We start from the raw sequence: 27,131 nt of genomic DNA, 5'->3' as shown, positions 1-27,131 counted from the left end.
CTCATCACTTTTTACAGGAGACGGAGCTGAGCCATGGGGAAACCAATGAAGTGGTGGAAGATGAGTTTCAGACAGGGGGCAAGGGACTTACATTTTAAAGCACTACTCCAGTGGTGCAATAAAGAAAAACGCTGGAGTGGTGCTTTAAGAAATGTATACTGTGAATACAGTTTGCATGTTCAATTGAAGTGAAAAGAGAATTGAAACTGAGTATTTTGTTTACAGACAGCAAATGCTTTATTGTGGTTGATATATAATTTATCAAGGCATGATGATGTGCAAGAGAAAATTCTCAAGGAAATTCAGACAGTTTTATCACCAGGAACATTCCCATCTGCTGATCATTTACAAAATATGCCATACTTGAAATCATGTATTAAGGAATCCATGAGGTTATTATTTTTTTATTATTATTATTATTATTATTATTATTATTTTAAATAATATTTAGGCTTGAGAGAGAGAAACTATTGAATATATAATACTTAGAAACCTGAAGCTTCAGCTTTACAGAGTATAAAAATGTAATACTAGGGATGTTGTATTAATGGTTGTACTAATTAATTAATTATATATTATAAAAATAATACACGTTGAATATTATACAAAATGCAAAATACTATAAACTCTAAATGTTATACCAAGGTTATATGTAAAATATCACCTGTAAAACCGGCATATACAATATCAGTCCAAATCAATATGTTCAACCTAGTAAAGTCATCATTTACCCATTAAAGTGGTATGCTAATTTCTAAATAGGAACATGAAGACAATAGTGCTTTACAAATATGAATCAATTTGTGAAAAATTGCTTTGCCACTTTTTGCAGAGCAGCAAATAGTTTATTATGGAGCTATATATATATATATATATATATATATATATATATATATATATATATATATACAGTTACATGAAAAAGTTTGGGCACCCCTATTAATCTTAAGCTTAATGTTTATATAAATTGGTGTTTTTGCAACAGCTATTTCAGTTTGATATGTGTAATAACTGTTGGACAAAGTAATGTTTCTGCCTTGAAATGAGGTTTATTGTACTAACAGAAAATGTGCAATCTGCATTCAAACAAAATTTGACAGGTGCATAAGTATGGGCACCTCACCAGAAAAGTGACATTAATGTTTAGTAGATCCTCCTTTTGCAAAAATAACAGCCTCTAGTCGCTTCCTGCAGCTTTTAATGATTTCCTGGATCCTGGATGAAGGTATTTTTGACCATTCCTTTTTACAAAACAATTCCAGTTCAGTTAAGTTTGATGGTCGCCGAGCATGGACAGCCCTCTTCAAATGATCCCACAGATGTTCAATGATATTCAGGTCTGGGGACTGGGAAGGCCATTCCAGAACATTGTAATTGTTCCTCTGCATGAATGCCTGAGTAGATTTGGAGCGGTGTTTTGGATCATTGTCTTGCTGAAAGATCCATTCCCTGCGTAACTTCAACTTTGTCACTGATTCCTGAACATTATTGTCAAGAATCTGCTGATACTGAGTGGAATCTATGTGTCCCTCAACTTTAACAAGATTCCCGGTGCCGGCATTGGCCACACAGCCCCAAAGCATGATGGAACCTCCACCAAATTTTACTGTGGGTAGCAAGTGTTTTTCTTGGAATGCTGTGTTTTTTTGCCACCATGCATAACGCCTTTTTGTATGACCAAACAACTCAATCTCGGTTTCATCAGTCCACAGGACCTTCTTCCAAAAAGAGATTGGCTTCTCCAAATGTGCTTTTGCATACCTCAGCCGACTCTGTTTGTGGCGTGCTTGCAGAAACAGCTTCTTTCGCATCACTCTCTCATACAGCTTCTCCATGTGCAAAGTGCGTTGTATAGTTGACAAATGCACAGTGACACCATCTGCAGCAAGTTGATGCTGCAGCTCTCTGGAGGTGGTCTGAGGATTGTCCTTGACTGATCTCACCATTCTTCTCTGCCTTTCTGAAGTTTTTCTTGGTCTGCCACTTCTGGCCTTAACAAGAACTGTCCCTGTGTTCTTCCATTTCCTTACTATGTTCCTCACAGTGGAAACTGACAGGTTAAATCTCTGAGACAGCTTTTTGTATCCTTCCCCTGAACAACTATGTTGAATAATCTTTGTTTTCAGATCATTTGACAGTTGTTTTGAGGAGCCCATGATGCCACTCTTCAGAGGAGATTCAAACAGGAGAACAACTTGCAAGTGGCCACTTTAAGTAGCTTTTCTCATGATTGCATACACCTGGCTATGAAGTTCAAAGCTCAATGAGGTTACAAAACCAAAAAAAGTGCTTTAGTAAGTCAGTAAAAAGTAGGTAGGATAATTTAAAACAAGAAAATGATAAGGGTGCCCAGACTTATGCACCTGTCAAATTTTGTTTGAATGCAGATTGCACATTTTCTGTTAGTACAATAGACCTCATTTCAAGGCAGAAACATTACTGTGTCCAACAGTTATTACATATATCAAACTGAAATAGCTGTTGCAAAGACACCAATTTTTATAAAACATTAAGCTTAAGATTAATAGGGGTGACCAAACTTTTTCATATAACTGTATATATATATATATATATATATATATTGTAGGGGTTTTACTCACTTTGGTGTGACGGGAGGAAAACAGGAGGCTTGTTCCTTTAAAAGTTTCTGTGGGTTTATTACATCATAAACCCAGAAGCCAAAAAAGAAATGCAAACAGCATTTAGATCAGGCTAACAAAGTAAAATGTCCTTAGTAGCTCTCTTCTCAGCCAGGCCTGTATGGCACACAAGCTGGGGTAGCATCCAGTATCCTTGCTCGGTCTGGAGATAAACATACACAGGAGGCCTTCTCCCTCCATACACACAGCACATGTATCAAACAACAGCCTCCATTATATAGGCTGTAAACCACACACAGAGGTGAGGTATGTGGGTAGCTAGACCTGCCCAACTCTCTCAGCTACCCATAACCCAGTCTCAGGTGCACCATATGAACCTCTTAGTGCTTACTTGCACTAGAGAAACACTCGGGGTTACATCACAGAGGACAGACATCTCTGTGACACATACCGTCAATCGACTACGCAACCATTAGCCACCTTACATACCTCCCCCTTCTGCCTAAAGCCCTGAGGCTTGGAACTTTCTACTACCAGACAGAGTATTCTCGAGAAGGCATTGGCAATACCATATAGCTTCCCTGCTCTATGCTCTACATGGAAGTTGAAATCTTGTAGGGCTAAGAACCAGCGTGTGACCCTAGCATTTTTACCCCTTGTTTCCCTCATACATCTGAGTGGGGCATGGTCGGATACCAATCTAAACTTACGTCCTACCACATAGTACCGTAACGTGTCCACTGCCCACCTTATGGCCAAGCACTACTTCTCTATGACCGAATAATTCCTCTCACATGAGGACAGCTTCCTACTCAGTAGAGAACAATGTGCTCCTCCCCGTGTATCTCCTGGGTAAGGACTGCTCCTAAATCGAGGCACCCGTTTGGAGTATAAACTCTTTCTTAAAGTCGAGGGCCACCAGGACCGGTTGCTCACACAGAGCCCCTTTCATTTTTTGAAAGGCAGTCTCTGACTCTTCAGACCATTTGGCCATTGCCGATTTCGTCCCCTTAAGGAGGTCAGTCAGGGGTGTGGCAATCATGGCAAAGTTTGGTATGAACCTCCTGTAGTATCCCACGATTCCCAGGAACGCTCTAACTTGTTTTTTTGACAGCGGTCTCGGCCAAGTTTGGATTGCCTCCACTTTACTAATTCTGGGTTTTATCTCACCTCTACCCACTACATATCCCAGGTATTTGGCTTCTTCTTTCCCCATGGCACATTTCTTCAGGTTTATTGAAAACCCCGCCTTCCTTAGAGCATAAAACACCACATGGACCTTTTCCAGATGACTCTCCCAGTCCGGGCTGAAGATAACAATATCGTCAAGATATGCCACGGCGTATTGCTTATGGGGTGCAAGGATTCAATCCATAGCTCTCTGGAGGGTTGCAGGGGCCCCCTGCAGTCCAAACGGTATCCGGACATACTGGAAGCATCCGTGTGGCATAGAAAACACAGTCTTCTCCTTGGTTCCCTGTGCCATGGGGATCTTCCAATATCCCTTCATCAAATCCAAGGTGGTTATGTACCTTGCTGGCCAAGTCTCTCGATTAGCTCATCAACGCGTGGCATGGGATATGCGTTACATCACAGAGGACTGTTATTTCTGTGACACATATCTCCCATTGACTACGCAGCCATTAGCCATTATATATATATATATATATATATATATATATATATATATACAGTGTGGAAAATAAGTATTTAATACACTGCCGATTTTTCAGGTTTTCCCACCTACAAAGAATGGAGAGGTCTGTAATTTTTGTCATAGGTACACTTCAACTGTGAGAGACAGAATCTAAAAATAAAATCCAGAAAATCACATTGTATGATTTTTACATAATTATTTGCATTTTTTTTCATAAAATAAGTATTTGATTCCATAAAAAAACAGAGCTTAATATTTTTAATATTTAGTACAGAAGCCTTTATTTGCAATTACAGAGGTAAGATTTCCTGTAGTGCTTGACCAAGTTTGCACACACAACAGCATGTGTTTTGGCACACTCCTCCATACAGATCTTCTTCAGATCTTTCATGTTTCTGGGCTGTCGCTGGGCAACAATGAGTTTCAGCTCCCTCCAAAGATTTTCTATTGGGTTCAGGTCTGAAGACTGGCTAGGCCACTCCAGGACCTTGAAATGCTTATTACAAAACCACTCCTTAGTTTCCCTGGTTGTGAGTTTTGGGTCATTATCAGGCTAGAAGACCCAGCCAGGACCCATCTTCAATGCTCTTACTGAAGGTAGGAGGTTGTTGGCCCAAATCTCGCAATACATGACCCCATCCATCCTTCCTTCAATACAGTGAAGTCATTCTGTCCCCTTTGCAGAAAAGAATGCCAAAAGTATGATGTTTCCCCCACCATGCTTCATGGTTGGGACATTGTTCTTGGGGTTGTACTCATCCTTTTTCTTCCTCAAACGCGGCAAGTGGAGTTGATACCCAAAAAGTTCTATTTTGGTCTCAACTGACCACATGACCTTCTCCCATGCCTACTTTGGATCATCCAGATGGTTATTGGTGAACTTTAAATGGGCCTGGACATGTGCTGAAGGGAGCAGGGGGACCTTGCATGCCCTTCAGGATTGTAATCCACAACATCGTTCTGTGTTACTAATGTTAATGCTTGAAACTGTGGTCCCAGCTATCTTCAGGTCTTACCTTCTTTCAAGACTCATAACTTTTATATTTTTCCATTAACATAGCTGTTTCAGAGCTTGTTTATTGTGGGATGAGTTGTAGTTTTCAATGACAGCATTTTTTTACCATACATTATACCGGAAAATGGGAACAAAATTCCAAGTGATATGAAACGGTGAAAAAAAGCAATGCAGCCATGGCATTTTGGGTTCTGTTTTTATAGCACTCATTTTATGGTAACAAAATGACCCAGAAATATTATTGCATAAGTCAGTATGATTACGACAATACGAAACTTGCAATAAATATATATTTCTAAGTTGTTAAAAAAATTCAGAAGTTTTTTAAAATACATTTTTGGTTTGTGTCGCCATTTACCAAGACTCTTAACATTTTTTTCCATTGAATGAACTATGTGCTTGTTTTTTTACATGATAAACTAATGGTTTTATTAATACCAATTTGGGGTATATATAACATTTTGATCACTTTTTTTGCAGTTTTTGGAGAGGAATGGTGAACGGAAAACTGCGATATAGGTGTTCTGATTTTTTTCCTCTTAATGTGAATTTTGCTGTATGTGTTACTTAATTTTACATTTTGATAGACTGGACTCTTATGGATACGGAAATAACAAAAATGTTTCATTTTTAAATTACTTTAATTTTAAGAGAAATTTCCAACTTTTGGAGAAAAGTAGGAGACTTGAATCTTTATTTTTTTTATATTTTTAAACACTATTTTATTTTTCCTTTCTTTTTAGTCCTCTTATGAAATATACAACTGTAATAATCCAATGGAGCATATTGCAGTATACTGTATAGTTTAAATCACAGACTTCCATGAAGTTCACAGCAGTACCAAAGTGGCAGCAATCGGGCACTGCAGCACAACCTCTGCTGCCAAGGGAACTCATCAGTGCCCTGCAATCGTGTTGTGCTGAGCTGATGAGAATCCATGTGTTCAAGCAAAACAACTGCTTCATTTAAATGCCGTTGTCAGTGATTGACATCGGCATTCAAATAATCAACAGCAGTGACCGGCGCTCAGATAGAATTTGGTATGCAAGAAAGGGTTTTGTTTTGTTTAGTAAGCCATCTCTGATGATATGTCGATTTGCCTCTTGTCTATGAGTCTCAGAGGTGAGCTGCTAAGTAAAGAATTAATCTGCAAAAAATCTAATTCTAAAAATCACACAAGTTTTAAAAGGAAATTCAATTTGATGCCTGGTTATTTGATAGAAATTGAATGTTCCTAGTTATGCTCTCAGTCTTTAGACACCGCAGCATATTAACTATTAAATAATTAAAAAAAAGAATGCTCATCTCCCACTCACTTGCCCTGCAGCCTCTGTAGCTCGATATCTGGCTTTCTGAAAATCTTTTATCCCTTCCCCAATTGGAAATAAACTCTTCGAACTTTTCACTCATTGACAAGGCTTCAATCACTGACTTGTCATCTGATGTCATTATGCTGACTAGGCCTCAGACAGCGCACATTGTGACACTGTGAAATCATGATGGCATGGTAAGCATTATCGTCAGAGGCTTATTTGGCAATCAGGAAGCCCTAAAATGATGTGAAGCAGCTGAAGAAGAAGTGTGTGACAGGGGAAGAGGAAAAGAAAAGGTGCAGAGAATCGGATGACAGGCTGTGGATACCATCAGGATAAGTGAGTAGAGCGGTGAGTATTATTATTTTTGTTTTAACAAAATGGTGGCTGGCTGCACCATTTTGATTAATTTGTTCAGAGCAGAATTCCATAGTAATATATAAACATAACAAGCCTACAAGTAAGAGAAAAAAGTTTAGCAGAATTAGTAAATGATAAATGGTACAGTAGCCTTAAAGTTTATAGATTGAAAATGATATGGGTAATGATATTTTCATCTGGTTAAAATGTCCATATAGGTTTAAGCTAGATGACTCCTGCTTACCAGACATTTCTGGGATATTATATGAATGTTATATATGTTAGGGGGACGGTTGCTACAACTTTATTAAAAACATATGCAAATGAACCCCGGGGTCCGCGATGCAGCCACGAAGACTGCGGCCGAACACCCACCGGGTAAGAGTGTAAGACAACCAACTTAAAGTGTAAATCCCTCCACTGTTACAACACACCTGGATGGGAAAAGGGATTCGCACTATCTCCGTTAACTACACGAGAGATGTGCCACAAATAATCGCAGTCGTAGACCTGTTAACTGCACAGAGGCTACGCAGCAGGCGCTAAGAAGTGTGTGTGACTCACGCCGGCATGTACGTGCTCCAGCCAGTGTGGGACCGGACTGCGGAGTAACTCTCATGTGGCTAACAGGCGGTGCTAGGGATACGGAGCCCGTAGTCTGCTCGAGGTGTATAGCAACCTCCTTGCTGGAGCCAGACTACCAAATGGGAACTACCTGCCTCCCCCAGCTAAGTCTGCCTAAGCCCCGCTAAACCTGCCTAAGTGCCGCTAAACCAGCCTAAGCGACCTGTGCTAATCAGTCGAGCGAACTCTGGCATCGGCAGGTCACGCAGAGAACAGCTAGAGAGCACGTGGAGCCAAACAGCAAAGCATCCACACAGGAACACGACCTAAGCTCAATGATCAGAGCGCACTGCCATGCGTGTGGGCGGGCTGTTTAAAGACTAAGCCCTGCCCACCTTCGCATTATTGGTCGCACTACTGATGACGTCAACCGCGACCAATCAGGCGGTGCCAGGTCACCGGATCAGCTGATACCAAACCACCAATCACGGTCCGCCATGTCACGGGCATGCTCAGTGCAGTGCATCCTGGATTTAGACTGTAACAGCCCTGTTCCCCTCCGCAACCTATGCTTAACACTACTAGGAACAAAGACCCAAGAGACAACCTGTATATCTCATGCACTGGCTAGGCATTGGGACCGACAGCGATGCTAAGCAGTATCCGCCCCAGCTGGACCAGAATGGGAGACCACAGAATCCACTGATGACTCTGGACCAATTTCAGGTCCAGCAACCGCCCGACGCCTAACATTATACGCCCTTCTCACATCCTCTTCCACTTGACGCTCATATTCCTCAATGAGCACGGGAGCGTGAATGTGGTCCACCGGTTCCCAGGAGCAATCCTCAGATCCATGACCCCTCCAGTGTACTAGGTAATGTTTATTCCCACAAACCATCTTAGACCCCACGATCGCCTGTACCTCAAGATCATCACCCCTGGTGTCTGTAGCAGGTTGGGGTTCAGCGAATTTTGTCAGGTGAACGGGCTTAAGGAGCGACACATGAAAAGTGTCATGACTCCTCAAGTGTCGTAGTAACTGTAAACGGTACACTACGGGGTTTACTTGGGCCAAAATTTTGAAAGGACCAATAAAGCGAGGGGAAAACTTAGCAGATTCCCTGTGTACTCTAATATTGCGAGCCGCGAGCCAAACCCGTTGTCCGGAGAGAATACGAGGCCTGGACAGCGATGAGTGTCAGCTAACTCTCTCATCCGATTCTTGGAGGCCAATATAGCATCCTGGGTATGGTTCCAAACCTCCCGCGCCTCCAGAGTCCAATCTCTGACCCCAGGTTCCACAGAAGGAACTGGCATAGGAACCGGAATGCGCGGATGTTGGCCACTATTCAGAAGAAACGGGGTCTGACCTGTGGTATCCGCCAAGGGTAACGGATGAAGAAGCACAGCCGGACTTTGAAAGGATGATTTATCTCTCGCACAGGAGACTCACGCTACAGCATATTCCTTAATGTCCTGGCACCACCGGGGCAACCAATATGACCATTGGAGAAACTTTGTGGTACGTTTGACCCCAAAAGGACCCCCAATCTTAGAGGCATGTGCCCAGGAGAGCACCTCATTTTGTAGATAAGGAAGAACGAACATCCTCCCAGAAGGAACCTGGTTTAGGGACACTGGAGCCACCGTCCGCATACTCCCCGAAGGTATGGTATGCCTGGGCTCATCATCATCCTCAACCTTATCCAGGGATCAGGACAAGGAGTTTACCTGGGTGTTCTTTTTGATATAATCAGACATGACCTGGGTCTTGGGGACAGACAGAGGATAAACCCTACCGCGAGGAGACTCCGTGCCGGGGACCAAATCAATAGGACAGCCATATGGTCAGAAGCGAGGCAAAGTCTCTGCAGCCTTTTTGGGAAAGACATCCGCAAAACTCTGATATTGCACAAGGTGAGTGGCAAAGTCGGTAGAAGACTCAGAGACTACCCTTCGGGCGGCTGTAACCATACACTGAGACACACAATTCTCACCTCAGGAAGAAATTCTCCCCTTACCCCAGTCAATGTGTGGAGTGTGACAACGTAGCCATGGAAGACCCAATAGCACCTCATCTAATCCACCGGGAATAATAAGAATGGAGATAACCTCCCGGTGACCCTGAGGAAACGACATGCTAAGGGGAATCGACTGGTGAGTGATTTGCATGTCCAGCAGTGAACCATTGACTACCCTAATGTTCATTGGTTTTGGCAGTAACTCCATAGGAATGGCGTGCTTCTGGGCAAACATAGATGACAAAAAATTGCCATCAGCACCAGAATCCACCTACGCCTTGGTAGTAACCATGGTTGTTCCAAAGAGCAACGTCACCTTATACAATAATTTTGAGGAAGAAGCCCCTGAATCTACCACACCTCCTCCAACGGTGGTTAGACACACTCATTTTCCTGACTGCTTGGATCCCTTATTAATGGGATACTCCAAGAGATTTGCAGGTCGGGAATGAGAGGAGCTAGACTCAGTCCGAGATATATCTATAGCCTCAGGCTTCGGGTCGGGAGTCGCGGGTTTGGAAATGGGTCTAGAGAATGAAGGTGCCAACCGAAACTGAGGTCTGGAGACCTCCAGCTCTAACTTGTGTTCTGCATGATGCAAATCTATTCGGTTAGCGAGAGAGATTAACTCCTCCAGGGAGGTTGGAATCTCTCTGGTAGATAGAGCATTTTTAATATGCCCAGCCAGACCCTTCCAGAACACCGGGATTAACGACCGTTCAGACCAATCCAATTCAGCCGCTAAGGTTCTGAACTGGATGGCATAGTGGCAGGCGGTGGCCAAACCCTGGACCAACTTAAGAAGCTTAAGAGCCGTATCATGCGTGACCTGAGGATCTATGAAAACAGTCTTTAGGGCTCTAAGAAAGAGACCCGCATTAGCCACTACCGGGTCACTCTGCTTCCACAGAGGGGTAGCCCACTCTAAGGCCCTGTGAGAAAGTAACGAGATGACAAAACCCACTTTGGCCCTTTCAGAGGGGAACCGTGTTTCCATAATCTCTAACTGAATGGAGAACAGATTAATAAAACCTCTGCAGGATCGGCTGTTGCCAGAAAATTTTTACAGGAGAGCAAAATGGGGTAATGAGGCAATTGCAGCTGTTGCAGCATTCACCGCAGCCGTGTTAACCAGATTGGCTGCCTGAAAAGCTGCCTGGGTTGTTACTGCAGTGATATCAGCCACCGGGGCAGCTTGTTCCAGAGTCCTAAGTCTGGCCTCAAGTTGCTGTATATAGCGCTGCAGTTGCTGGTTGTCAGCCATGTTCGGCAAGACCCTGGAGCTCTGATACTGTTAGGGGGATGGTTGCAACAACTTTATTAAAATGATATGCAACGGAACCCCGGGGTCCACAATGCAGCCACGAAGATTGTGGCCGAACACCCACTGGGTTAGAGTGTAAGACAACCAACTTAAAGTGTAAATCCCTCCAGTGTTACAACACAACTGGACGGGAAAAGGGATTCGCACTATCTCTGTTAACTACACAAGAGATGTGCCACAAATAATAGTAGTCATAGCCCTGTTAACTGCACAGAGGCTATGCAGCAGGTGCTGCAATTCTGTCAGATAATACTCAGTTTCTTCCTGAAAATGATTGCAATCACAAATTCTTTGGTATTATTATCTTCATTTAATTTGTCTTCAATGAAAAAACACAGAAAGAATTGTCCTAAAGCCAAATTGGATATAATTCCACACCAAACCTAAAAAAGGGGGTGGACAAAAGTATTGGCACTGTTTGAAAAATCATGTGATGCTTCTCTAATTCGTGTAATTAACAGCACCTGTAACTTACCTGTGGCACCTAACATGTGTTGGCAATAACTAAATCACACTTGCAGCCAGTTAACATGGATTAAAGTTGTCTCAACCTCTGTCCTGTGTCCTTGTGTGTACCACATTGAGCATGGAGAAAAGAAAGAAGACCAAAGAACTGTCTGAGGACTTGAGAAACCAAATTGTGAGGAAGCATGAGCAATCTCAAGGCTACAAGTCCATCTCCAAAGACCTGAATGTTCCTGTGTCTTCCATGCGCAGTGTCATCCAGAAGTTTAAAGCCCATGGCACTGTGGCTAACCTGCCTAGATGTCGATGGAAAAGAAAAATTGACGAGAGATTTCAACTCAAGATTCTGCGGATGGTGGATAAAGAACCTAACTAACATCCAAACAAGTTCAAGTTGCCCTGCAGTCCGAGGGTACAACAGTGTCAACCCGTACTATCCATCGGCGTCTGAATGAAAAGGGACTGTATGGTAGGATACCCAGGAAGACCCCACTTCTTACCCTGAGACACAAAAAGGCCAGGCTGGAGTTTGCCAAAACTTACCTGAGAAAGCCTAAAACGTTTGGAAGAATGCTCTCTCGTCAGATGAGACAAAAGTAGAGCTTTTAGGGAAAAAGCATCAACACAGAGTGTACAGGAAAAAAAAAGAGGCATTCAAAGAAAAGAACACGGTCCCTACAGTCAAACATGGTGGAGGTTCCCTGATGTTTTGGGGTTGCTTTGCTGCCTCTGGCACTGGACTGCTTGACCGTGTGCATGGCATTATGAAGTCTGAAGACTACCAACAAATTTTGCAGCATAATGTAGGGCCCAATGTGAGAAAGCTGGGTCTCCCTCAGAGGTCATGGGTCTTCCAGCAGGACAATAACCCAAAACACACTTCCAAAAGCACTATAAAATGGTTTGAGAGAAAGCACTGGAGACTTCTAAGGTGGCCAGCAATGAGCCCTGACCAGAATCCCATAGAACACCTGTGGAGAGATCTCAAAATGTCAGTTTGGAGAAGGCACCCTTCAAATATCAGGGACCTGGAGCAGTTTGCCAAAGAAGAATGGTCTACAATTCCAGCAGAGCATTGTAAGAAACTCATTGATGGTTACCGGAAGCGGTTGTTCGCAGTTATTTGGCTAAAGGTTGTGCAAACAAGTATTAGGCTGAGGATGCCAATACTTTTGTCTGGCCCATCTCATGCTGCACATAACACATCTGCATCTCTGGCTGCTATGGGCATAAAAGGGGACAATCTTATGGTGTGGCACCCATGCTCCCCTGACCTCAACCCCATTGAGAACCTCTGGAGCATCATCAAAAGGAGTGTCTATGATGGAGGGAGGCAGTTCACATCTAAGCAACAGCTCTGGGAGGGTATTCTGTCCTCATGCAAAACAATTAAAGCAGAAACCATCCAAAACCTGACAAATTCAATGGACAAGAGAGTTCAGAAGCTCCTTTCGAACAAAGGGTCCTATGTACAAATGTAACATCACCTAGAATAAAGTTTTGAGTTGAAAACTGTTTGAATTCAGTTTGTAATAACCTGCTAATGCTTATAATTTCAAAAATGACAATTTTTTTGTTCTTTATTAAAATGAAAAGGTTAAAAACTCTGCTGTGCATAATAATTTGGAACATGCATTTTGAGTGCAGTTTGAGTTTTTTATTTTTTTAAAAATATACTGTTATCATAGGCAGTTTGTACAAAAACCTTTCAATTGTACTTCAATAGTTATTTGACTGGAAAATTACAATGACTGCAATTCATATAGGTAATTTGGGAAAATCTGAGAAAATATTATTTGCATATTAATTTGGAACACAGTGTATAAATAGTGAGTGAAATTATTTTAACAAAGTTATAATTATTGCAAAAATTAGGTGTAAATGATATTGTAATCATAGTCATCCTTGTTTTAGAGTCACACCAACAGTGCCTTTTACAAGTCGTACAATGGATGAAGATGCAAATCTTGGAGGTTATTTGATTCCACAAGGGGTAAGTATCACATATCTCTACAGCATATTCAGCCTTCTAATGTTTATTGCTGCTTTTAGAGAAATCCAACATTTTTTAATCAATTTTTATTCTTCTGTGCAAGATGGGAGGGAGAGGTATGCATTATATACAGTATTTTTTTAATCCTTTCCCAGCCATATAATGAATAGCAAGATGGTGGCATCCATTGTGCTTGATATGAGAGATTAGATTCCCAAGAAATTTGGATTCTGGCCAATCCAAACTTTTGGTTAAATTTAGAGCAAATAAAAATTGGCTTTTAATTGATTCACTCATCTCTAATTATTAATCAATACACATGAAAATTAATATACACCCCTCACACATGTTTAAAGTTTTGACCAGTGCCTCAACCCAAATGTCACCCCTCCGAAGAAGAAGCCACAACACGAAACACCCATTAGAGGTGTTCTTCTGACCATCGGTCCTGACCTTGGGTAACTATGCCTTTAACATGTAAATTTATACTAATCAGGTGGACTCTGGGCTAACAGAAGTTTCTGTTATGGTGTTTATAGCAGACTGCATGATACTTATATTACACCAATTTATATTCTAAAAAGATATCTCTCTGTATTATTTATTTATCTACCTGTAATTTATATGCTTGATGATTTGTCTATACTCTGCCCTGTCCAATCTGGTCATGCTTCACTTGAGTTAGATATATGCATACCAACAACATTTATTGTCACTTTTAGGCATTATGTGATGATGGTATATAACATTTGTATATGTATTACCTTTATTAGGTTTTGTTCTGGCATAATTCCTCCTTTTGTACCTTGTTTTTAATTATATATTTTAACATTGATTAATAAAATGTATTACGTTTTATTTTTGGCTGTATGCTCCTAATTTTCTATATAGGGTATATTTAACATTTCTTAGGAGAACTTCTGACGCTGTAGGTCTGACATAGGTACTTATTGTGAGAAGCTTGTGGAAAGATATCCCAAATGTTTGACTCAAGTCATTCAGTTTAAGGGCAATGGTACCAAATACTAATGAAATGTATGTAAACTTTTGACTTTGCAGTGAGTAATAAAAATGCCTTAAAACATTCTCTCTCTCTCATTATTTTGGCATTTGGAAAATATTAACAATTATGTTAATCCTAATTGACCTAAAATGGGAAAGGTTTATTCTGATTTCAGATATTGAGAAAAACATGTATATGTGTCTTTTTAGATAGTGTATGAAAACTTCTGGTTTCAACTGTAGATAGATAGTTTTAGTATATTATTCATGGGTTCCCTGTGTATTGAATAAATATATCAGTTGATGTTTTGCTGTATTATAACTAGACTATTGCAATGATTAACTTTCATGCAATGGCGTGGAATGACAAGTACTTTCCTGATGCTCAACTGTACAAACCTGAGAGGTGGATGAAACCAAGATCTACATTAAATCCATTTGCAAGTACACCTTTTGGTATTGGAAAAAGAATGTGCATAGGACGACGGCTGGCAGAATTACAACTTCAGCTGACTCTTTGTTGGGTAACATGATTTTTTATACTTTTCTTTTTAGTACTACAGTTTCATTTCCAAACAAAGGACAATTAAAACAAAGGAAATATCCAAAAATTTTACTAAGCAAATTCTGTTTTTGAGACACTTACTAAAATCTAAATATTACAGATTGTGAAGCACCACTTTTTACAGACTGCACAGCATTTCTGTTCTCCAAATGGTAGATGATGGGGAGTAATGTGACCAGATCTGTCGATCAGTCTCCTCTATTTGAAACAAAGCTTTCCCAAATACAGGCAGTGGTTTTCAACTGCAGTAGGCTGATGGATAGATCTGGTCATATGAATCTCCATCAGCAGTCATTTTGAGAATATCAGAGCTATGAAATCTGTGAGGAAGACTGCACTAATTGGTCAGTGGCACTACACAATTGGGGAAATTGGTCTTACTGTAAATCTGTAATACTTATATATTTGTAAGTGCCACAAATTATCTTCCCAGAACATTAGTTAAAATAAATTTAGAAAGGGCAATGATATATGAGTTTAAAATAATTATTTTCTCTTAATAAATAATAAATAAAAGGGGTTATCAGGTACTTTTTTATTGATGGTCTATCATTAAGTTAGGTCATTATAATTAATAGTCAGAAGAGAAACAATAGATTTGTCATTTGCACTGCTGGTGGCGATCTGAAACAATGGTCCAGGATACAAAGTAGACTTGATGCGGATTTATTATAAACGCGTTTCAAAGTTTTCAAACTAGTAGTGGATCTGCAGAACCCCACTGTGGCCAATCTACATTTCACAGAAGCTGTTTTTTCCTGTTCTGCAACTAAGCATATCTGACTGCTGAAGTATGGGGCCGGGTGTCTCACCTCCACCGATCTGGTATTGATGTCCTGGACTAAGTATAGACAATAAATATACAAGTGCCGGACAACCCCTTTGGGAATTACATTGCTGTGCACAACATCTTGAACCCTCTACAGCTTTTCCATAGGTGTCTCCTTTTTCTCACAGCACTGTAAGTGCCTAATGAATATATGGATGCATATGATTCATATATATGCAACTTTCTAGCCTACACTTCACATCTTTGAGTCGTCTTACTGTACATAGATACATGGGTTGGCCAGTCCTTAACAAACCCATTAAACAAAAAAATGTTGTATACTTACCTCCCAGAACAGCGATATTCCTCTCTTCAGAGCCCTGTTTCCTCACCAGTGTCATGAAATGAGCAATGCCACGTGGCCACTGGAGCTAAACAGCGGCTGCAGATATATTACTTTATGCACAATTCCTTCAAAGGAAGCTCTAGGCTGAGGATTCATGCTAATCTTTGAGATTGCGTACAGTTTTTTTTATGTTATGTAGCATTCTGGGCCCATTCATAAGAGGTTGTCTTGTTTGGACAGCGTCTTGAATGTCTCCTGAAACATGACAAAGAGGCGGGCATTTAACAAGTGCTCCTGATAAAGGTGTGATAACTAGTGATGAGCGAGCACTAAAATGCTCGGTTGCTTGAAGCTCGGGTTGAGCACATTGGAATACTCGGGTGCTCGACCCGAGCAACGAGCCCAATGTAAGTCTATGGGAAACTCGAGCATTTTTCTGGCAGCTCCCCCCGGCGGTCTGCAGAACGTCAAAAATTGCCCAAGTCAATGGGAACAGTGCTCAATTAAACGTCAGGCAGGCAGAATATATAGGCAGACAGGCAGGCAGGGTATATAGGAGGGTGCATGAAAAACGTAGCAGGGTACTAGGAATACACTAGTGCCCTCTGATTTTCATGCACCTGTCTCTTTAAAAAAGCCGGCAATTTATCAGCGGCATACACCAGTACGCGACAATTTAGAACAGAAAAAATAGAGCATCACACATAGATTAGATAAATAGAAATATGTCAGTCACATATATAATGAGTACAGTGACAAAAAATTGGCGTGGGGCTCCCCGTAATTTTAGTCTCTAGGGGAGGTTAAGCAGACGCCTGGGGCAGATGTTTGAAGCCTGGGAAGGGGGTAATACCCACGGAGCTTCCCAGGCTACTAATATCAGCCCCCAGCTGAATACCTAGCCTTTACTAGCTATTAAAATGGGGGACCCAAAAAAAATGACATGGGGTCCCCCCTATTTTAATAGCTAGCAGAGGCTAGGCAGACAGCTGGGGCTGATATTAATAGCCCAGGAATGGTGCCATGAATATTGGCCCCCTCCCAGGCTAGAAACACCAGCCGTCAGCCACCCAAAAAATGGCGCATCCATAGGATGTGCCAATTCGGGCACTTAGCGTTGCTCTTCCCACTGTTCTGTAGCGGTGGCATTGGGGTAATAGGGTTGGGGTTGATGTCAGATTATAATGCCAGCTGACATCAAGCCCAGGTTAGTAATGGAGAGTCATCTATAAGACACCCCCATTACTAACTCCATAGTGAAAGTTAAAAAAAACACAAACACCCAGAATAAAGTCCTTTAATTGAAATAAAGACACAATTCTTTAATGTTCTAAATTAAACTCTACTTACCGTCACGCCCATTCCAGCTGAAGCCAACGATCTCCTGCAATAAAAGTAAAATAATAAACCAACCTCATCCTTACCTTTCGGCGAGTGACGGCTGGTGTTTCAAGCCTGGGAGGGGGCCAATATTCATGGCACCCTTCCTGGGCTATTAATATCAGCCCCCAGCTGTCTGCCTAGCCTTTGCTAGCTGTTAAAATAGGGGGGATCCCACGTCATTTTTTTTGGGGTCCCCCATTTTAATAGCTAGTAAAGGCTAGGTATTCAGCTGGGGGCTGATATTAATAGCCTGGGAAGCTCCGTGGGTATTACCCCCTTCCCAGGCTTCAAACATCTGCCCCAGGTGTCTGCTTAACCTCCACTAGAGACTTAAATTACGGTGAACCCCAAGCCAATTTTTTTTTAAATAAATCCTTTATTTTAACACTAAATGACAAGTACAGTAACCAACACTGTCACTGTACTTATTATATATGTGATTGACATGTTTCTATCTATCTAATCTATGTGTGATGCTCTATTCTTTCTGTTCTAAATTGTCGGGTACCGCTGTATGCCGCTGATATATTGCCGGCCGGCTTTTTTAAAGAGACGGGTGCATGAAAACACTATTATTATTTTTTTAATAAATCCTTTATTTTAACACTAAATAACAATTACAGTAACCAACACTGTCACTGTACTTATTATATATGTGACTGACATGTTTCTATCTATCTAATCTATGTGTGATGCTCTATTCTTTCTGTTCTAAATTGTCGGGTACGGATATATGCAGCTGATGAATTGCAGGCTTTTCTTGTTTCACTGTGAGCACTGTTCCCATCGATTTGGGCAATCACTGTAATGCCACAACCACCATGGCTGTGACATTACAGTGAGTGGCAGACAATCCCTGCATGATTGGTGCTCTAAATATAGCCAAACATGCAGGACGGGGACCCGAGCTCCCGCCCGAGCATTTCGAAAGTACTCGGCGAGCTCTCAGCATCTCGAGTACTGAGATGCTAGGGCGAGCACCGAGCAGTGGCGAGCATGCAACTTTTTCTGCCATTTTATGAACCAGTCCGCTAACAAAATGACCTGCTATTCATACTTTCAGGCTTTTGAATGTTTTTTTAAATGCTTCTAGCTTTAAAACATGCAAAGCATTTGAAACAAGTAATATGTACAATCTTCTGAAGTTATTTTTGTTAGGAAGATGCTGAAAACCTACACATAGACATAAATGTGAAAGCTGAAAAGATGCTCGGTAGATGTCAGTGCATTTATTTGCACGATTTGTCAGTGTTTTTGCATCAAAAAATGCGACTGAATTCTTCATTGTTTAAAGAATTTAACAAAATGTCCAGAAAATGATAGTATAAAGATGAAAAATGCTGAAAAATGTACAAAAAAAAATCTCAGGAAACACTAAAACAAGACAAGTTTTGTAAATCTGATGTGCCTTGTGCTTGAAAAACAGAAATTTTTAACCACTGGAAAAAGACGCAGTGTGAGCAAACCCTATGAATACCCTGTCATGGTCTTCGTCAAATGCTATTTTTGCTCAAATATTTGAAAATAACTGAATAAAAACTAAGAAAACTAATAGATTACAATGGGACCTATAAATCTTATGGAATTTGAACAGCTGGTGAAGACTCCTATTTTTCCTAACACCAGGTGGCCATGTCACCTGAATTTCCATTATTCTAAAATTGAAATCGATATTCTTCAATTTATTTCGTAATGGCATTCTTTTCTTTTGCCTTCCTTTTTCTGCAAACCCTCTTTTACACTGACTATGAGAAAAAAAATAGTTACGTACTGTATGCTGCATTGTTTCTGACTCTGAGGTAGTAACAATTGCATTATTTTTCTAAACAGTAGGATCCAAGGACTAAAGTTTCTCCTTGTGGAGAGTGGCATGCCTGGTCTGGCATACCTGTGAGGAGGCTTATAAGTCATGCAATACTCCCTTGAGAAATTAAATATGCAAATTGCCTCTGGACTAGAACTCTAGTGCCACGTATTGGATATAGCAGTCCTAAAAGTCAATATCGACCCTTTAACGAGCCTTACCACATGACTTGGGATAAAAGCCAAACAGTAATTATTACCATCAAAGCTAATTTTTTTTTTTTAAAAAAGCCATGCTCTTTGAACAACAGTAAGATTAACAGTAAGAAATTATTAGAAAAGTCACATTATCTATTGATACCTAAAAAAAGTATCCACATCATTTAAAAGGTTTATTTTTTATCTTAGATTGTACAGAACTTTCATATAAGCACCACTGATATGGAACCAGTGAAGGCCATTGCCTCTGGAACGATGATTCCTATGCGGGAACTGCCTGTGGTTTTTAGGAAACGATATTGACCGAAGGATAACATGTGCCTTTGTACCTGCTGATTGCTGCTGTTTAATACCTGCTTCTTCAGCCCTATGATCAGTGTAAATGCTTTGCCTGTCACAGACTGTGTCAGTTTATGGCTGTGAAAAGATGTCTAGCTTTTTGGATTATTTCTGAATGTTTTATCTAGTTTTTCAACTTAATATTATTATTAAAGTTATTTTGCTTGTGAAAAAGTAAAGTTGGATAGACATAAAAGCCAATAATCATACCATCTGTATTTATGCTTTAAAATATACATAAAATATCAAAGTTTTTTCCAGGCTCTAAACAAATTTCTGCAGCCACTTTATATGACTGCAGATTACCAAATTATGACAACGTGCAATGCACACACTGTCATGAGTCTCCAGTATTGAAAGCACAATTGGGCCGTCACGTGACCCCAAGTTGAAGATATGTATCCTTACAGTCACGTGCAGATTAGATTGTCATTCACTTTCTCAAATGAGAATTTGCAACAATACAAAACAGGTTCTTGTGGTCATGTGACATTCAACCTGTGCTGGAAATCCCGGGGGATCATATTAGTGTGCACATTGCACACTGCGATGAATCAGAAATCTGCAGTCACAAAAAATTACTGCGGAATTATATCTAGATACAGTACAGACCAAACGTTTGGACACACCTTCTCATTTAGAGATTTTTCTGTATTTTTATGAGTTTGAAAATTGTACATTCACACTGAAGGCATCAAAACTGTGAATTAACAAATGTGGAATGCCAAGAGTGTGCAAAGCAGTCATCAAAGCAAAAGGTGGCTACTTTGAAGAAACTAGAATATAAGACAAATTTTCAGTTGTTTCACACTTTTTGTTAAGTATATAATTCCACATGTGTTAATTCATAGTTTTGATGCCTTCAGTGTGAATGTACAATTTTAAAAGTCATGAAAATACAGAAAAATCTTTAAATGAGAAGGTGTGTCCAAACTTTTGGTCTGTACTGTATATAACACTGACAAAAAAGCATAATATTTTGTAGATGTATATGATACTAACATCAATAAATGTGCCATAGTATGTTTATCATTAATAAATAAATAAAAATAAATAAAACAATCTTATTATATGAAATATAAACATTGATTTATGAACCACAAACCAGTTGGAAAGTGAAGCTTGTTTATCCAAGCCAGGACAGCTCATTAAAATACATCTTTCTAGAATTGTTCATGAAATTATAACTTTGTTAGTGGAAGGAGGACGTGGCGAATGCATATCAGACGATGAGGAATGACCTAATAACATTATCCGTGTCATGTGTCATTGTCAATGTCATTGTAGCATTGATCAAATCCTCTATTGGTATTAAAACATCAGATTTTCACACAAGTCCTGAAAGTATGAGTCAAAATATTAGACTGTCATTTTTTTATTGTGGAAAATGATCCAATATTACATTGTGGCACAATATGTGAACCTTTGCTTTGAGTATCTGCCGTGACCTCCTTGTACAGCAATAACTGCTTCTAAACATGTTCGGGTTTATGGTAATTGTTCATTATACCTGCACATAGACCTGGAGGAATTTTGTTTTTTGGCAGTAAGTAATAAAAATGCCTTAAAACATTCTCTCTCTCTCATTATTCTGGCATTTGGCAAATATTAACAATTATAGCAATCCTAATTGACCTAAAACGGAAAGGTTTATTCTGATTTCATGTCAGATATTGAGAAAAACATGCATATGTGTCTTTTTATATAGTGTATGTAAACTTCTGGTTTCAACTGTACCTTTGCCATTCACAAATATGTGACGTTGGATTATTTTCCTTAAAAAAGAATTACAAAGTGTAATATTTTTTAATCATTTGATTATTTAGTTTCCTTTATCTACTTTTAGAACTTGAGTGAAAGTCTAATATAGTTTTAGCACATATTTTGCAGAAATATGGAAATTGATTGGATTCTCCACACGATTACAGTGCTGCAAGTAAATAGTAAGCTACCATGCTTCCATTAAAGGTGTTACCCACCTTTGGGGATAGTTTTTCAATGCATGTATGTAGGGCTAAAATAATTTTTTGCAATTTGGTTTAATTTAAAAAAATTGCACCGATTGACTCTTACAAGTTCTTCTGTTTCCCAGAATATTCAAGTTTGACTTGGTCTGTGGACATAAATCAGCTGAGAGGAGATCAGAAACACATAAAAGTCTTAAACTCTCACTTTAGAACAAGCTCACTGACAGATTTTCAATTACGTCATTCTGCATTTAGAAATAGACAGTGCAAGACACAGGCTATAAAAGGCAAATTGTGTATTGAAAACCAATTGGAAAAATGATTTTTAACCCCAAATACAAACATGTAAGAAGAAAAAAAAATTCAAAGGTAAATTAATTTAAAGTAAAAAACAAACAAACAAACAAATGGGTTAGACAAAAGATCCCTTTTTAGTCTATAATTTTATATTTGCTACAGTGGACATTTTTAACTTAAGTGGGCGTGATGTTCTGCAGCACAAAAATATCTTGAATTTCGCACACTTCCTGGCTTATAATGAACCAGTCTTACCAAGTATTTTACTTTAAATTGCACCTTTTCTCCTTTGATTTGTAGAAGGTATTATTGGAAATTGAGTGGTAACAAGTCTGAGTGGATATTGAACACAAAAAATAAGAAAAACTTGCAAAATAGAATGCAAATCAAATATTGTAGTTAATGCAGTTGTAAGGTTTCAGAAAACCACTAGATGGCAATATTTTACAAATATTGACAAAATATGGCTCAAGATGTCAGATTACCAATTAAACAAGCCCTTTACAAGGTTACACAATTAAGATGTACATCTTCCATTTTTTTTATTAGTGTTTTTGTTCTGGAAATCATGGCATTTTGACAGTTTGTATCAGTTTGAGAGAATACTTAGATTGTAAATCCCAGGGGTGATAGGTACCAATATAATTGAAGCTATTCTCTTCACAGCACACAGAAATGATAAAACTGCACAAATTTTGGTTGCTTTTAGATGTATTTATGCTGATCTGGAGACACCCTCACAGGACATATGCAGTTTGTATTCTGTCAAACAATGCGAGCAGTAAGAGTTTTATTGCATGTAAGTACATTATGACAATATAAAGGATATGAATAAAGAAAGTTCTGTGCTTTAGTACATGTTCAATACACTCACAAAGTTATGTCTCAAACAGAAGAAGTGACTGTAGGTCAGTGCACAGAGATGTAATGCAGAAAACAGCTAGGCATACATGCCAATAGACCAGATTTCTGGACAGAAAATCATGTAAATAAGACAGCAAAGTAGTCAGATTATGTACATTTGACTAAAAAGTGTCCATTTTGTGGTTGTTACTAGACATAGGTGCGGCTTCAGGATCAGGTACCGCAAGAGCAGTTTCAGGTTCAGGTGCCACCGGAGCAGCTTCAGAATTACATACTGCAGGTGTGGTTTTAGGTACTGATTCAGATAAAGCTGGTACTGGCACAGCTAAACTGAATGGGTACAGGGACCTAACAACAGACTAGCAGCTTGCAGACTGACTAAAATAATTGTTGCTCAGGCACCTCTCTACAGGGGAAGGTACCTTAAGTACCTAGTGTCTCTCAGCTATTGGCTGTGAACAAATCAAGAGTGTGCATGCTACCCCTTTAAGAGGCAGGGAGACTTGCACCGCGTGCACAGCTCCCGAGACACTGGAGCCACGGCGGCAGCCAGAGAGTGTCTGGGGTGGTGAATAAGTTAGCGTCCCTGCTGAAGGGAGGGTGAGGCGCCATGCAGGGATGCCGGCACTATTGTTACAGTACTCCCCCTTACGTCTCCTCTTCTTCAAGCCCGCAAGGAACCTCTGCAGAAGAAGTGGGGCACGACTATTCTCCTTCGGTTCCCACGATCTCTCTTTGGGACTTAATCCCTTCCAATCCACTAGAAAAAAGTTTTTTCCTCTCACCTTTTTCATCGCCAAGATGCTCTTCAGCTTGAAGACATCCTGAGAGATGACTGGCATAGGAGTGGTCTCTCAAAGAAGGGACTTAAGATGACTGACTTAAGGAGAAGGTCAAAGGAGTTTGGCAAGTGTAATGAAGCTGGGAGCTTCAATTTGTAGGATATTGTGTTGATCTGCTTGAGGACCTCGAAAGGACCGATGAAGCGGGACCCAATTTGTAAGATGGCATCCTCAGAAGGATATGTTTTGAGGAAAGCCACACCTTATCTCCTGGCTAGAAAGTCGAGTCATCCAGACATCTAGTGTCAGCATGCTTTTTCATCCATTCAGAGGACTTCTCCAGAGCGGCTTTGGAATCCCTTCGGATCTTGGAGAATTCTTTAGTGAGAGCATTAGCTACAGGGACGCAGGAAGCTGCTGACACTGGAGGAGGAATACCAGGCTGGTGAAAATAAACTGTGAAGAATGATGATTTTGTGTAGGCCTCACTTACATGATTATTATGGGAGAACTCTGCCCAAAGCAACAGCTTGACCCAGTTATCGAGATGCAGATTTGTGAAATGCAGCAGGAAGTTAGACAGAACCTGACTGACTCCCTCCACCTGGCCGTTGGATTGAGGGTGATAAGCAGAAAGTCCAGGACCACGTACAGAAGTTTGGGCAATGCTCTCCAGAATCTGGAAGTGAATTAGACTTCCCTGTCAGACACAATGTGAAGAGGTAACCCATGAAGACGGAAGATGTGCTGAATAAATTTCTCAGCAAGCTCGTGAGCAGATAGAATACCAGGTAATGAAGTAAAGTGAGCCATTTTCGATTAGTGATCCACCACTACACAGATAACGGAGCATCTGGAAGACACTGGGAGGTCCGTAATAAAGTCCATGGTGATGTGTTACCAGGTAACCGAAGGCACAGAGAGCGGTAACAGTTGTCCGGACGGGAGTTGCTTAGGAACCTTGTTATGAGCACAGGAAGGACAGGCTGAAACTAGTGATGAGCGAACTTGCTCGCCACTGCTCAGTACTCGCCTGAGCATCTCACTGCTCAAGATGCTCGGTGCTCTGCGAATATTTCCTGGTTGCTCGGGCGGGTGCTCGGGTCCCCTCCCTGCATGTTTGGTACTCTTTAGAGATCCAATGAACATGCAGGAATTGCCTGCCACACACTGTAATGCCGTAGCGATGTTGGTTGTGGCAATACAGTGATTGGCGCGCTGCACAGCGTCAACATGTCTATATAAGACCTGGCGCCACCATGCTCGTCACAGTCTATCCTGGAATCAGGCAGTGTAGGGAGAGATGCTGCTGAGCTAGGGAGAGATTTGCTTCTTTATTAGTTTGTGTAGGTATACCACAACATCTATATATATCTATTTGAACTAACAGTCCTTCAGAGGACTAATCCAGCTGCATCTATTTAGTGGTGAAAGCAGGAGTTAGGCAGGCAGGCAGCCTATGTGGCAGACTGCAGTGCATATAGCAAGAGGATCCATTGAATGTCCTGTTAATCTAGGTATTCCACAACATATATATATATATATATATATATATACAGTACAGACCAAAAGTTTGGACTCGCCTTCTCATTTAAAGATTTTTGTGTATTTTCATGACTTTTAAAATTGTACATTCACACTGAAGGCATCAAAACTATGAATTAACACATGTGGAGTTATATACTTAATAAAAAAGTGTGAAACAACTGAAAGTATGTCTTATATTCTAGGTTCTTCAAAGTAGCCACCTTTTGCTTTGATGACTTCTTTGCACACTCTTGGCATTCTCTTGATGAGCTTCGAGAGGTAGTCACCAGAAATGGTTTTCACTTCACAGGTGTGCCCTGTCAGGTTTAATAAGTGGGATTTCGTGCCTTATGAATGGGGTTGGGACCATTAGTTGTGTTGTGCAGAAGTCAGGTGGATACACAGCTGATAGTCCTACTGAATAGACTGTTAGCTGCTATTTTCTTGCCATAATACAAATTCTAAGTAAAGAAAAATGAGTGGACATCCTTACTTTAAGAAATTAAGGTCAGTCAGTGTGAAAAATTGGGAAAACTTTGAAAGTGTCCCAAAGTGCAGTTGCAAAAACCATCAAGCGCTACAATGAAACTGGCTCACATGAGAAGTGCCCCAAGAAAGGAAGACCAATAGTCACCTCTGCTTCTGAGGATAAGTTTATCCGAGTCACCAGCCTCAGAAATCTCAGGTTAACAGCAGCTCAGATTAGAGACCAGGTCAATGCCACACAGAGTTCTAGCAGCAGACACATCTCTACAACAATTGTTAAGAGGAGACTTTGTGCAACAGGCCTTCATGGTAAAATAGCTGCTAGGAAACCACTGCTAAGGACAGGCAACAAGCAGAAGAGACTTGTTTGGGCTAAAGAACACAAGAAATATACATTAGACCAGTGGAAATCTGTGCTTTGGTCTGATGAGTCCAAATTTGAGATCTTTGGTTCTAACCACCGTGTCTTTGTGCGACGCAGAAAAGGTGAACAGATGGACTCTACATGCCTGGTTCCCACCGTGAAGCATGGAGGAGGAGGTGTGATGGTGTGGGGGTGCTTTGCTGGTGACAATTTTGGGGATTTATTCAAAATTGAAGGCATACTGAACCAGCATGGCTACCAAAGCATCTTGCAGCGGCATGCTATTCCATCCGGTTTGCATTTAGTTGGACCATCATTTATTTTTCAACAGGACAATGACCCCAAACACACTTCCAGGCTGTGTAAGGACTATTTGACCAAGAAGGAAAGTGATGGGGTGCTACGCCAGATGACCTGGCCTCCACAGTCACCAGACCTGAACCCAATCTAGATGGTTTGGGGTGAGCGGGACGGCAAAGTGAAGGCAAAAGGGCCAACAAGTGCAAACCATCTCTGGGAACTCCTTCAAGACTGTTGGAAGACCATTTTCGGTGACTACCTCTTGAAGCTCATCAAGAGAATGCCAAGAGTGTGCAAAGCAGTCATCAAAGCAAAAGGTGGCTACTTTGAAGAACCTAGAATATAAGACATATTTTAAGTTGTTTCACACTTTTTTGTTAAGTATATAATTCCATATGTGTTAATTCATTGTTTTCATGCCTTCAGTGTGAATGTACAATTTTCAAAGTCTTGAAAATACAGAAAAATCTTTAAATGAGATGTGTCCAAGCTTTTGGTCTGTACTGTATATATATATATATATATATATATATATATACATACACACACTGCTCAAAAAAATAAATAAAGGGAACACTTAAATAACAGAATATAACTCCAAGTAAATCAAACTTATGTGAAATCAAACTGTCCACTTAGGAAGCAACACTGATTGACAATCAAGTTCACATGCTGTTGTGCAAATGGAATAGACAATAGATTGAAATTATTGGCAATTTTCAAGACACGTTCAATAAAGGAGTGTTTCTGCAGGTGGGGACCACAGACCACATCTCAGTACCAATGCTTTATGCCTGATGTTT

General features: G+C 40.4%; 1 protein-coding gene across 1 annotated transcript in view; it reads left to right on the top strand.

Annotated features, from left to right (window-relative positions):
• LOC141264677 (1,25-dihydroxyvitamin D(3) 24-hydroxylase, mitochondrial-like) overlaps positions 1-19,705 on the top strand; it is a 49,944-nt gene extending 30,239 nt beyond the window's left edge. The window contains exons 8-11 of the mRNA XM_073676946.1: positions 226-392; positions 13,237-13,315; positions 14,644-14,841; positions 19,592-19,705. Of these exons, the coding sequence (XP_073533047.1) occupies positions 226-392; positions 13,237-13,315; positions 14,644-14,841; positions 19,592-19,705 (558 nt within the window). The remainder of the gene's footprint in view (positions 1-225; positions 393-13,236; positions 13,316-14,643; positions 14,842-19,591) is intronic.
• The last annotated feature ends 7,426 nt before the right edge of the window (positions 19,706-27,131 follow it).

Source organism: Phyllobates terribilis, unplaced genomic scaffold, assembly GCF_046119375.1.
Source record: "Phyllobates terribilis strain yellow unplaced genomic scaffold, ASM4611937v1 Scaffold_4__5_contigs__length_816908805, whole genome shotgun sequence".
In the NCBI taxonomy this organism is placed as follows: domain Eukaryota; kingdom Metazoa; phylum Chordata; class Amphibia; order Anura; family Dendrobatidae; genus Phyllobates; species Phyllobates terribilis.
The sequence above is the reverse complement of the archived record's forward strand: the minus strand, read 5'-3'. Positions and strand labels throughout refer to the sequence as shown.